General features: G+C 43.7%; 1 protein-coding gene across 11 annotated transcripts in view; it reads left to right on the top strand.

Moving 5' to 3' along the window:
* The window catches only part of Naip6 (NLR family, apoptosis inhibitory protein 6), a 51,665-nt gene that overhangs the window by 12,974 nt on the left and 25,500 nt on the right, over positions 1 to 13,191 (top strand). For 6 of the 11 annotated variants that reach the window (XM_008760697.4, XM_017591176.3, XM_008760695.4 and 3 more), the window contains 6 exons: positions 633 to 690; positions 3,119 to 3,256; positions 3,352 to 4,118; positions 5,987 to 6,086; positions 10,417 to 10,498; positions 11,315 to 11,366. In XM_008760697.4, coding sequence (XP_008758919.1) covers positions 3,551 to 4,118; positions 5,987 to 6,086; positions 10,417 to 10,498; positions 11,315 to 11,366 — 802 coding nt within the window. In that variant the 5' untranslated portion in view covers positions 633 to 690; positions 3,119 to 3,256; positions 3,352 to 3,550. The other 5 variants (XM_006231863.5, XM_017591177.3, NM_138824.1 and 2 more) reach the window with 5 other exon arrangements.

Here is a 13,191-nt window from a genome sequence, read left to right as displayed (position 1 = left end):
GGAAAGAGGACAGGGAGGAGAGGTTGGAGGGAGGTATTCAGATACAGATGTTAGTGGAGAATTCTGTGTCTGGGTTCATCCTGTGGTCTGAATGTGAAATGTCCACACGGGCTGTTCATGGTTTGAGCATTTGGTTTCAAGCTGGTGGTCTACTGGGTAAGACTTTGAAACGTTTAAGAGGTGAAACATGCAAGGACCCCAGTAGGGGAAGCTGACAGAAGGATTGCAACCCCATAGGAAGGTGCCCTCAGGGACTAGACCGCCACCCAAAGAATGTATCCTGGAGGGATCCATGGCTCCCTCCATATGTAGCAGAGGATGGCCTTGTCTGACATCAATGGGAGGGGAGACCCTTGTTCCTGTGGAGGTTTGATGCCCCAGCATAGGGAGATGCTGGAGCAGTGGGGCAGGAGAGAAGTAAAAGGGAGGGAGGAGAGGGCGGATATGGGCTGGGGGAGTTGTGGAGGGGTAACTGGGAAGAAGGATATCTTTTGAGATGTAAACGAATGGGTTGCTTAAGTTTACAAAGGAGGTGGAGTATGTTGGAGGAAGTGGGCCCCTGGAGGCTTTATAGCCTGTGACACTGCCTCCTTGCTTTCTCTGCCTGTTTGCTGCTGATGCACTGTGACCAGCTGGTTTCCTGCTCCTGTCAAGCCTTCTGTGCCACCATGAAATACAGATCTTCAAACTGTAAGTCAGAATAAGCCTTCTTTCCTGTGAGCTGCTTTTGTCAGGGTATTTTATCCCAGCAACAGAAAAAATAACAACAGGCTGTGCTAGCAAAAATGAAAATAACTAAGCAAAGCCTTAGGCTGTCAGGTCTGGGCGGGCTCCTTCAGTACTGGGAAGGAGCAGGAAGCTAGAGTTGGGGAACTGTGTCTCTAGATAAGGGCATGACCTTTGTCTCATAATTGCTAAGGAGACTGTAAGTGTGTGTATGTGGGGGATGGTGGGAGGGACCAGGGGACCAGTGTAAAAATAACTAGTCATAGAGCTGAGCAGCCTGAGGACTGGTAGATTTCTAGGAGATTTTATACAGAAGTGAGAAGAGCTCATTACTATGTGGCATCAAATGTGTCACTGCTGTCACCTCCTCTAGGTGCCAGATGAAAGACTTTGCGCCCAGCCTGGTCTAAAGAGTGAGTTCCAGGACAGCCAAGGCCACACAGTGAAATTCTGTTTCAAAAAACTCAGAAAAACAACAACAACAAACAACAAAACACAAGTAAACAAAACTAAAAACAGACCTACACTGCTGGCTGGGGGTGTGGCTCAGTGGTTGGCTCCTGCTTGGTGTACAGAAGACCTTGAGCTCATTCCTAGCAGTACACATAGCCAAAACTCATTACATTACAGATATTTGTCAATTGTTCCATGTAACTTGTAGCCAAGAGGAAAATATTTCATATATTTTATAGTAGCCATTTCAACAACTACTATAGTCGGAAGAACAGGGAATGGGGTGAAGAACGAGGTTCCAGAGACTAACAGACAGGTTGAAGACTGAAGCCCTTTCCCTACCTGGGCTTCACTCGACCAAGGGAGCATGCTCAAGAAGACCCAGCTTTGTAAGAACATGGGGTGGCATGCACTGTGTAAATATCATATAAAATGGCATGCAGAGCCATTTCCGTCCTCTTTTAGAACCAGGTCATAGTCCAGGCATGATCCTGAGCTCATCAATAACTCTCCTTTAATAGATGTCTCCACCCTGCGACTATCCACCTGCTCTGTACAACCCATTGTAAAAAGTTGTAAGAACCCGTGAACCCCAGCGTCTACTTCCCAGACTCAACTCTGTGCCTGAAGCAGGGGCATCTAGAGTTCACATGCAGCATTAAGCCTGGAAAGTGAACACAGTAAAAATAATGTTTTTAAGGAGCCGGAGAGATGGCTTTGCAGTTGGGTCTACCCTTGCAAAGGAATCCATTTTGGCTCAGGGCCTGGAGGCCAGCCTATTCACAACCACCCATAACTGCAGCTCCTGGGCATCCAACACCTTTCCTACAATATATGCACCCACACACATAGTTGAAAATAATATCTTTGGTTGGTGGAGAGATGGTTCAGTGATTAAGAGCACTGGCTGCTCTTCCCGGAAGTCCTGCATTGAATTCCCAGCAACTATATAGCAACTCACAACTGTAATGGGACCCGATGCCCTCTCCTGGTGTGTCTGAAGGCAGCAACAGTGTACTCATATAAATAAAAGAGGAAATAAATGAAAAAAATAAAGTCTTCAAGAATAATTTTTAACTGAATGATATTGTCAGATTGTCAATATAAGGGTACACAATTTTGTATATGTTTTTTCTTTAACACACATGGTGAGCATCTACCATATTCTACATTGTCTCCATAATTCACACTTGGAATTGGGCACGATGACACATGCCCGTAAGCATCCAAGAGGCGGAGATGCTGGGTTGGATTGTTCCCAGTTCTCGGACTCCTATGATGGAATTGGAGTTGGAGTTGGAATTGGAAAGAGAGGCTCATAGATTTTTTGCAAAAAAACAAAGCAACCTTCACTGGAAGGAAACAATGGTACAAACTCACCTTCAAGATCGATAGCCAACAGTGTGAGTGAGAGTGTTCATGGGACTAATTATCATTTGGTGGTTTCGTTTCTGGGGCTCAGGAAAAGGGAAGGTTGGGCACCAGGTGAGGACCCTCTGTTCCCATGGACAGGTGTGAACTTTGTCAGTCCCTGCTCATGATGCATGTCACTTCCCAGAATGCATATGATTTTAACTGTATATGTGCATAAGGAAATGGGGAATAAGGCATTGTAAAGACGCCCTCCTGCATATGTACCCCAAACCATTTCAGGCCAGATTACCCTTTCTAATGCTCCTATCCCAGTACTTTGGGAATACACTTGAGTACAGACTGTCTAAGTTTAATTGTTGCTAGGAGCAGGGAGACCTATAGTATTGTTCAGAGATGATACTGTATATGAGACGCATGTAGCCCAATGCATGCTGGCTTCTGACAAACACAAGGAGGGGTGTATGCAGGTGAAAGACCTAGGATACCAAGTACATTGTTACAAAATCAAATAGAGTCCCAGACTACATACTCTACTATGGTTATGAGCTTCAACCTTAAATTCTAGGGTAGAATGGGCTACATGCAAGATGCTAAAATAAGTACTCAATCAGGATAAAGGACACTTGCAAGATTTCATGGATGGATTCAGGACCCTGTGACTCACTGCCAGGCCTTGAGGCCCAGCTCACTGCTTGACACACAGGTAGGTGCTTAGCAACCATTTTCTGATTAAGTAAGTGAATATTGATGTTTCATAGTTAATAGTTTCTTAAGCAACTTCTTTCTGTCTTTTACAAGTGAATGTCAGAGGTCGATATACAAGATTATTTGTCTCCAACCTACCCTGAAAGACCTGGGCAACAAACTGAAGACATCAGGCTTGGGGCAAGCCTCTTTACACACTGAGCCATCTTTCTGGCCTGAGACACAGTTCTTTACATATAATAACAAAAACACTACAAACACCAGCCCTCTGCTTTCCTTTCTCATTTAGAAAATGGCAGCCCAGGGAGAAGCCTTTGAGGAGAGAATTTGTGAGTTTGATGATGACTTGGTCTCTGAGTTCTCTACTCTTCTCCGAGTGGATGCACTTCAAGTCTTAAAGAGACAACAAGAAGAAGACCATAAAACACGAATGAAAATGAAGAAAGGTTTTAATGCACAGATGCGCAGTGAAGCCAAACGGCTGAAGACTTTTGTGACCTATGACACATTCAGATCATGGACCCCACAGGAGATGGCAGCTGCTGGGTTTTACTACACGGGTGTGAGACATGGGGTTCAGTGCTTCTGCTGTAGCTTAATCCTTTTTGCCACCAGACTCAGGAAAGTTCCCATAGAAGTTCACCGGAAATTACAACCAGAATGTGAGTTCCTCTCGGGCAAAGATGTTGGAAACATTGGCAAGTACGACATACGGGTGAAGAGTCCAGAGACGCTGCCGAGAGGTGGCAGAGCAAGGTACCATGAGGAGGAGGCCAGACTGGAGTCCTTTGAGGACTGGCCGTTTTATGCCCATGGGACATCACCTCGTGTACTCTCAGCTGCTGGCTTTGTCTTCACAGGTAAGAGGAGTCCGTTTGGTGAGGTGTTTCTGTGAAATATAAAGTATAGTTTTTTTTAAAAATATGTATTTGTGTGTGTTTGTGGGGATCGTTGCACTATGAGATCAGGTATCCATGGAGTCTAGAAAGGAATGTCAGGTCCCCTGGAACAGGGATTACAAGTGGTTGTCAACTGCCTGAGGTGGGTCCTGGGACCAAATTCCAGTCCACTCCTATTGTCCTCTTAACCACTGAGTCATCTCTCCATCCTCTTTGTTTCTTCTTCCTCTTCTTCCTCTTCTTCCTCCTCTTCTCCTTCCTCCTCTTCTTCCTCCTCCCCTTCCTCCTCTTCTCCTTCCTCCTCCTCTCCTTCCTCCTCCTCTTCCCCCTCTTCTCCTTCCTCCTCTTCTCCTTCCTCCTCTTCCTCCTCTTCTCCTTCCTCCTCCTCTCCTTCCTCCTCCTCTTCCCCCTCTTCTCCTTCCTCCTCTTCTCCTTCCTCCTCCTCTTCCTCCTCTTCTCCTTCCTCCTCCTCTCCTTCCTCCTCCTCTTCCCCCTCTTCTCCTTCCTCCTCTTCTCCTTCCTCCTCTTCCTCCTCTTCTCCTTCCTCCTCCTCTTCCTCCTCTTCTCCTTCCTCCTCTTCCTTCTCTTCCCCTTCTTCCTTTTCCTCCTCTTTCCCCCTCTTCCATCCCACTTCTTCCTCCTCTTCTATTGTTACTACTTCTTGTTAAACATTCCTTATTTGTTAACTGTGCTATATTAGATATGAGTTCTAGTTCATTAAACATCAACTTTAATAATTTTATTTCCAACTTTAATTTACTTTTAGTGTAGCTTTATTAGTTTGCTAAGTATGTATCAAATTAAAGGTTTTCTATAAATGTGTATCTTAGAAAGTATTGACTGCAAGATGTAGCTCATCACTGGAGGGTTAACGGTTAGCATGTGAAAGGCCATCATTGGTTTAGTTCCAGCACGAGAAAACACAAATAAAAAGAATCCAGGAAATGAGCTCGGGTCCCAAGGTCCTGAACATGGACCATGAGATAGCTCGATTCCACGGTCTTCTGGTTTCAATAACATTGCTATTTTATATATTTCATTGACTAACTTAACTTCTGTAGTTTTTTTTTTTTTTCCAGAGCTGGGGACTGAACCCAGGGCCTTGCGCTTGCTAGGCAAGCGCTCTACCACTGAGCCAAATCCCCAACCACGACTTCTGTAGTTTTGAAAGGATTTTTTTCTTTTACTTGTTTAGCTTCCATCCATGAGGCAAGTGCCTTGAGAATCCTACACTTTGAAATTCCTCGGCCACACACAGGTGTTAGAGCAGATGTGAATGACAATGACAACAGCCATGCATGGTTGAGCACTAATTCTAATTCAACCAGTTTGCTGTTTCTCCACATTTTGTAGTTGAGTTCACTGAGGCCCAAAGAATTGTGTCTCCATTTTTATAGAAATGACATGGCCAAGGCAACGCCAGCTAGTTTTAGTTTTTGCTTTTCCATTACTTTGGTTCTCCCCCCCCCCCCCCCCCCCCCGGAGCTGGGGACCGAACCCAGGGCCTTGCGCTTCCTAGGCAAGCGCTCTACCACTGAGCTAAATCCCCAACCCGCTTTTCCATTACTTTGGTCCTGAAAGCTATGAGCTACCTCTATCTGAGAGAAGATAGCATGTTGAGGGTTGTCTATATGCAGGATGGCCATGGCTGGGGAATTGAGGTTTAGAGCTCAGAAGGAGGTCATTTAGGGCAGTGGGATTGTGGACAAGGCTCAGCCAGAGAGGTCATGGAAGAACAGGCATGCTGCAGTGTTCTGATACGGTATGATCAGGTCCAAGACACAGCTGGTACCACTGCTGGCCATTCAAACATGTTTCTGCCTCTGTAGGTAAAAGGGACACTGTGCAGTGTTTCTCCTGTGGCGGATGCTTGGGAAACTGGGAAGAAGGAGATGATCCCTGGAAGGAGCATGCCAAGTGGTTCCCCAAGTATGTGGATAAGTATTTTAGTTTTTACAAAGCAAAATAGAGCTAGAGGCAAAAGAGTCACATTGTAGGAGTATTCCCTTGAGTTCTGATCTTTCTCTTTTCCAATATAGGATCACCTCAGAACTTTTCAAGTAAGGAAAGTCTGGTCACATAGTGAAAAGTTTGAATCACATGATCTTAAATGGTTTTTTATGTTAATTTTTGCTTCATTATCTTTTCATTTTTATATTTTGTGTGTAGTATGTCAGTGTATGTAGAGTATGCTTATATGGATGGTATGTTGGCATGTAGTGTATGTTTCTGCATTCCTGTGGAAGTCACAGGTTGACATACCTCATCAAGCTTCATCTTTTATATTGAGACAGGCCCATGGGATCCATCTGTCTCTATTCCTCCAGGATTACGATTAAGGACATAGTGGACTGCTTTTACATGGGCAACACAAATTCAAGTTCAGGTCCTTATGCTTGTGGTGAGGTATCTTATGTACTTTCAGAGGCCTGATTGGTATCTTGGAACTGAGGAAAGCGGTGAGGTGTGGAGTGGAGGGGTTGGGGGCAAAAACTGCCTTTTGGCTGCTTAACTCTCTCTTGCTATTCTGAGGCCAAAGGCTAATAGCTTCTAGAAATTAACTCCTGGTGATAGCAGCAGGGGATTAAGAAAAAAAAAACTTGGGCTTTTTTTTCCCACGTGAAGAGGTTTAATGAAATGACAAAGTAGAGGGATGAGAGAGAGAAGTAGAGAAGTAGAAGAGTAGGAGAGGAAAGTAGTAGAGGCTGACTGTGAACAGGTAGAGAGAAGTGGGGAGGAACAACTTATGTCTTTACTCTTTGACTTTGGGGGCTTTTGCTGGTCAGGTGAGAGGCTCAGAGTTTGTTAACTCTTCATGAGCCAGAGAGAAAAGGAAAGGAAAGGAGAGGAGAGGAGAGGAGAGGAGAGGAGAGAAAAGGAAAGGAAAGGAAAGGAAAGGAAAGGAAAGGAAAGGAAAGGAAAGGAAAGGGAAAAGAAAGTCAGATGCACACACAGACACATGCACAGTGAATGAAGCAGAAAAGGGTGACGCGATCACTTTATTATTGTTCTTGGTTTTTATACTTTCTCAAAAAATTACCTAAGTGTCATTGTTTGGTAGAACCATTACAGAAGGATAATTGATTTCATGGTTTTCTAAACACTTTTATATTCCATAAGTTCATAGTAAGTTTAAAGTAATGATTTATGTCATAGGTCAATACATTTTAAAGAGTTACAGTAGAATTGTTTACATGTCTTTCTATTAGGACTAGTGACCTGACCTGCAGGGGTTCAGCGGAGACCTGAGGAGGGGGCGAAAGAATGGGGGAGAGGAGGCACAAAGAAGGAGAGCAAGTCGTTTGTCTGATCAAGCTCTCAAACTTTATTTCAGGGCAGTGGCTTATAAAGACAAGCAAGCAGGAAGGCTACACAGGGCCTAAGGCCAATTCATCACTGTCACCACCCTCCCATTGTTCTTTCTGTTTGTGTGACCTTTCTGTTTGTGTGACCGTAAACCTCCAGTTGCAGGTGTACTGATAAGAACAGATAACTGGCTAGGTTTCCCAGAAACAGAGGGTGTATAAGTGGGTCTGAAACATTCCTGAGAACTTTCCTGGGACTGAGGGTGTAAAAGTGGGTTTGGCTCCTGGCAGACTAGTATCTGAACATCCCTTATCTATTTTCTAGCTCCATAAATTCAATATAAGTTTAAAGCAATAGTTTTTGTCATAAGTTAGCATGTTTTTGTCAAGAGAAAAGTCATCTATCTTGTGTCATCGTTTTGAATTCTTGGATAGATAAGCTAGTCAATCATTTATTTTCTGTCCTTGTGCCTACAATGAATTGTCCCTTCTCAGTTTATTACCTTTAGTTCCCAGAGAGTGGCCTCATTCCTGACCAAAAAAGAATGTTTTCCTTGATTGTAAACTTGTTTCAAGCCTGTTTTCCTGTGACACATGAAAGTTTACAGAGCCCTATTTGCAGCTTTCATTCTATAGGGGGCTAGAGATCACTTGTATAGATTTAGGAGTTCTATAAAATCACATCAAGAATTACAAAAGAATCAGTTTTTCTGAAATCATTGATTTGTTCAAACAGTGTTGCCACATGAAAGTACATCTTCATATTGATTCTGCAGGAGATCTGTACAACAGAGTAGGTAAATACCCAGGAAATCATTAATCAATGTAATAGTGGCAGGAAAGGCAAGCATATCTGCAGTGAGAAGCAATCCTGGGATGAAGTCTCTGGGGACCTTGCCTCTCAGACCACCCCCATCACAGTCATGCAAAACGGTGGGCCATCTCCAGAAAACTCACTTGCTTGCTATAGCCTTTTCTAGATGGGTTCTGTCACCTATTGAGCCATCTCCCCAGACCCACATTTTTATTTTTAGTAATTGGGGTGGTGGGTTATGTGCATGTTAGTGCTGGTACCCTTGGAAGACAGAGGTATTCTCCTCCTCCTTAGAGCTACAGCTACTGTGGCTGCCCAAAGTAGGTGTTGGGCACTGAACTCAGGTCTTCTGCAGGCACATTAAGTACATTCCCCCAGGCCCTCCTAAGAGTTATTAAATGTTATTTGTTGTCCCAAATACTACAATTTGCCTTGTCAAGCAGTAGTTTCATGACTTAACCCTAACTTTAAAATATTTCAAGTGGGAGAGATATGCACGAAATAAAATGGTTGCTGCATAAAATGGCACACGCCTTTAATCCCAATGTTCGGAAGATAGACACTGGAGAAGTGGGAGTTCAAGGTCATCTTCTTTTTTTTTTTTTTTTTTTTTTCCTTTTTTCTTTTTTCCGGAGCTGGGGACCGAACTCAGGACCTTGTGCTTGCTAGGCAAGCGCTCTACCACAGAGCTAAATCCCCAACCCCCAAGGTCATCTTCTGATTGAAAACAACAACAACAAAAATGACAAGAGGGCCAGGTCCTAGGTCACCTCACACTAGGGCAGCAGGAAGCAAACAAGTGTGTTGTATTTTGGACATTCAGAATTTATGTTATTGCTGCTTAGAACAATTTTACTTAATTTTAACAATGCGTTTAGTAGTGTGGTTTTTATGCCTGTGGTTTTTGTTTCTGCCACATAATATTCATTCCTCTAAGTAGCTTTCAAACTTTCATTATGGAAATTACACAGAAAACAGAGGAAGTGTAATACACACTTCTCCAAATCTGGCCTTACCCTATTTCAACTACCTCTTTCCCACCATCCCTGTGGAACAGTAATGACTGGGTTATAGCAAAGCAAATTCCAGCTAATGCATGGTTCCACTTGTCATTCCTTTAATGTATAGCTTTAAATCATGACTTTAAAAAAAAAAAGCCACAGTATTGTTATGCATCCTAAAAGAGAAGAGCATTAATGTCTAATACCGTTTAAGTTCATAGCTGATATTCAGATGCCTTTCTTCTTCCACCTCTTGTTTTTACATTGATTTAGAGAGAGTGTGTGTGTTCCATCCCCTACTTGCTGTGAATCAACCTCATATTTTCTTCAAGAAAACGACAGCAGGGTATAGTATTACATGCCTATAGTACAGGCTACTGTAGAAACAGAGGTGGGAGGATTGCTTGAGGTGAAGACTTTGACATCACCATCACAACACAGAAAGACCCTGTCTCGAAATAAGAATTAAAATAATAAGAAGGTTTGTACTGCTTTGCTCTCTGTTGTTGTACAAAACACCGTACCCGAAAGCAATCTGAGGAGGAAAGGGCTGGTTTCCCTTGCACAGATTACAGTCTAACACCAAGGGATGTCAGGGTAGGAACATAAGCAAGAACAAACAGAAACTGTGCAGGGACACTGCCTGTTGCCTTGCTCTCAGGCTTGGGTCCAGCTATCTCTTTTATGCCTTCCAAGACAACCTTCCCAGCAGTGGTACTGCCCGAAGTGTACTGGGACCACCCACAAAAGTCACTACTCAAGGAAACTCACCACAGACTCACCTACAAGCCAATCTGATGGAGGCATTTTCTCTGATGGGGCTCCCTCTTCCCATATAACTCAAGCTTGTGTCAAATTGACAAAAAGTACCTAGCCAACACGAGGTCTGATGTATAAATAATGATGTGTTTTATCATCAATATATTTTAAAGTTTTGTAATAGCATGATATTAATCCTTACAAGTAAAACTTCAGGGAAATTTGACAGTTTTATTGAAGTACAAAATTCAACAATTTGATGGGTTTTTAGCGAACATTTATTGCTATATAGATAATCTTATTGCAATATTGGGGTGCTTTTCATCAATATTGATGTCGTTGATATTGGGAGTAAATTTTAACCATATTTTTAATCCTAGATGTGAATTTCTTCAAAGCAAGAAGTCCGCAGAGGAAATTGCCAAGTACATACAAACCTACGAGGGATTTCTTCATGTAACGGTAATTGAAAACACACCACCATTTCCAGCAGTGTATGTTCTGAGTAATATCCGAACTGTCAGGGTGAGGGTTTCTGTTTTGTTTTCTGATGGATTCTGTGCCTTTCTCCCTTTCTCTTCTCATTCTCCTGCCTCTTGTCTGCAAAGAGGAAAACAGAAATCCTGCTGCCTTGCTAAGCTGGAGCCGCTTAGACTTGGCTTTCCAGGCTGGCTGTGGGTGGCTTCTGCCTCCTTCCTTTCCTCTGCCTGAGGCCACTCCCTAGCATCCGTCTGCTGCCTCCACGTGGGTGACAGACTCAGTCCTCTGTGGTACCTGGCAGAGGCAGGGCACTCAGAGCTGCCTCCTGCAGCTGGGTATTTAGACTCAAACCAATGAGTGTTGGGCAGTGGGAAAATCCACCTAAACTGAAGCCAAGGGAGACTGTACTGGCTGACTGACTCAGACAGCATGGGCTGAAAGTCTGGGGGAGTTCTCTCAGAGGGAGAGTTGCTCAACTGGAGAGGCCCTTCCGAGGTGAGCCCTTTCCTGAGTCTCAGTTCCTCATGAGTCACATACATCTGTGTGTGACTGCAGTTCTGTTGTTGAGCTGTCTGGTAAGAGTGGCCCTGAGAAAGTTTCCATTTCACTGATGTTTGGAACTGCATAAACATTCCCCGAGTCAGTAAAAATCAAACCAGAACGAAACAACTGCTTTGCCCAAATTCGGCTGCTCTAATGAAACACTTGGCCTCAGTGGAGGAAGTTCTTTAGTTGCAGCTTACAAATGGATGCATAATTTAAAAGTCAATCAGTCGGTAACCAAATTTCTTTCCTCAGGGAGAACATTTTGTGAATTCCTGGGTCAGAAGAGAATTACCTGTAGTATCAGGTAAAAACCTCAGACACATTGCAAACACTTTGCTTGTTCTCTCTCTCTCTCTCTCTCTCTCTCTCTCTCTCTCTCTCTCTCTCTGTGTGTGTGTGTGTGTGTGTGTGTGTGTGTGCATGTGCCACATGTATATAGATTCTTTTGAAAGCAGGGCAAGAACATCAGGTATTTTGGAGGTGGAGTAACAGGCATTTGTGAACTGTCTGATGTGGATGCTCGGAACTGAACTCAGGAACTCTGAGAGAACGTTAGTGCTCTTAACCACTGAGCCATCTCTCCAGCCCTTCTTTAAAACTTATGTTCATTAGTGATTAGTGATTTCCCTATTATGGAATGACTTTGGTTTGTTTTTCTTCTTTATTTATGAGCTGGAGAGATGGTTCAGTGGTTAATGCACCTGCTGCTCTTGCAAAGGACTCAGGTTCAGTTCCCAGCATCCTCTGGCAATTGACAACTCTGCAAGTCTGGTTTTAGAGGGTCCAGTGTCTTCCTCTGATCTCTGTGGCCACTGCACACATGTGGTGCAGTCAAACATGTAGACCAAAATAAACAAAAATTTTAAAGTAAATTAAAAAATATATACACTCAATTATTTACTTATTATTGTCTGTGTATATCCATGGGTCCCATGTGTGAAGGTGCACAAGTCAGAGGACAGCTTCTAGGAGCTGGTTCTCTCCTTCTACCATGATGGCATTAATTAAGATGTTATTAGGTTTAGTGGCAAACTTCTGTATCATGGAGCCCTTCATTGAAGTGGCTTACTTAGTTTTTAGTGCAGGTAAGCATAACTATTTAGTGTTGGTGCTGTAATGGATGCTCCCCTTAAAACAACTAAATTTTTGGATAAAATGTTTTTGGAAGCAGTTTTTAGGGTATCTCCTATCCCAGGTTGGCCTCAAACTCAAACGAGCCTTGAATGTGGCCCTCTTGCTGAGTGCTGAAGTGGAGCTTCTCAGGTGCTGGGGATGGAACCAAGGCTATTAGGAGAGCAAGCTACCCATTGACCTACATCCCCAACCCCCAAAGCATCCTCAAATGGCTTGGTGCATTGTTAAGAAATTGGGGGATGTTCACAACCAAATGAGGTGACAGATCTGAGGACATTACTTGTTTGCTTAGAATAGGTCTGGTCCTCTGGTCCCATCCCAGCACCCATGGAAAACAAAACCTAGTGTTAGGAATTTAGGTCAGTAGAGCAACTACATAGCAAGTAGGACAGGCTCCTAGTTCAGGCTGAGCAGAGTCAGGGACCTGGGGACAAGGGAGAGTGGACAGGAAGAAAGTGATCATATTACAGTAAGTAGTCTGTGGTTGACTGGGTAGGATTGTTCACCCCTGTAATTGCTGCTCTTGGAAGGAGGCGCTTATGGCCAGATTGGACTATGATATTGGGTTAGAGGCCAGTATAGGCTGCATGAGGTTAGTGCCAGTTCCAGTGTCCATGCCTGCAATCCCAGCACTAAGGGAGCTGATTTGAAAATATCATAAGTAGAAGGATAGCTTTCTAACCTAGCAAATCATTGTGATGACCCCCAGTAAACTTGGGGTTGAAGGGACGTCTCAGATGTTAAGAGCATCAGTTGTTCATGCAGAGGACTTAAGTTCCTTTCAACATGTCTACATAGTAGCAGCTTACAATAATCTGCAACTCCATCTCTAGTGGATCTGACCTCCTCTCTGGCCATCTGGTGTCACTGTTGTGCATTTGTGATCCCAGGCTGGGGAGACAGAGGCATGGTTTCTGGGATTTCACATCCTAGCCGCCCTCCCTAACAACCAGGGAGAAATAGTGAAGGGTGTCCTCTGACTTCCATAGTCATGA

This window comes from Rattus norvegicus, chromosome 2, assembly GCF_036323735.1.
Source record: "Rattus norvegicus strain BN/NHsdMcwi chromosome 2, GRCr8, whole genome shotgun sequence".
Taxonomy (NCBI): domain Eukaryota; kingdom Metazoa; phylum Chordata; class Mammalia; order Rodentia; family Muridae; genus Rattus; species Rattus norvegicus.
This window is presented reverse-complemented; position numbering and strand designations above follow the sequence as displayed.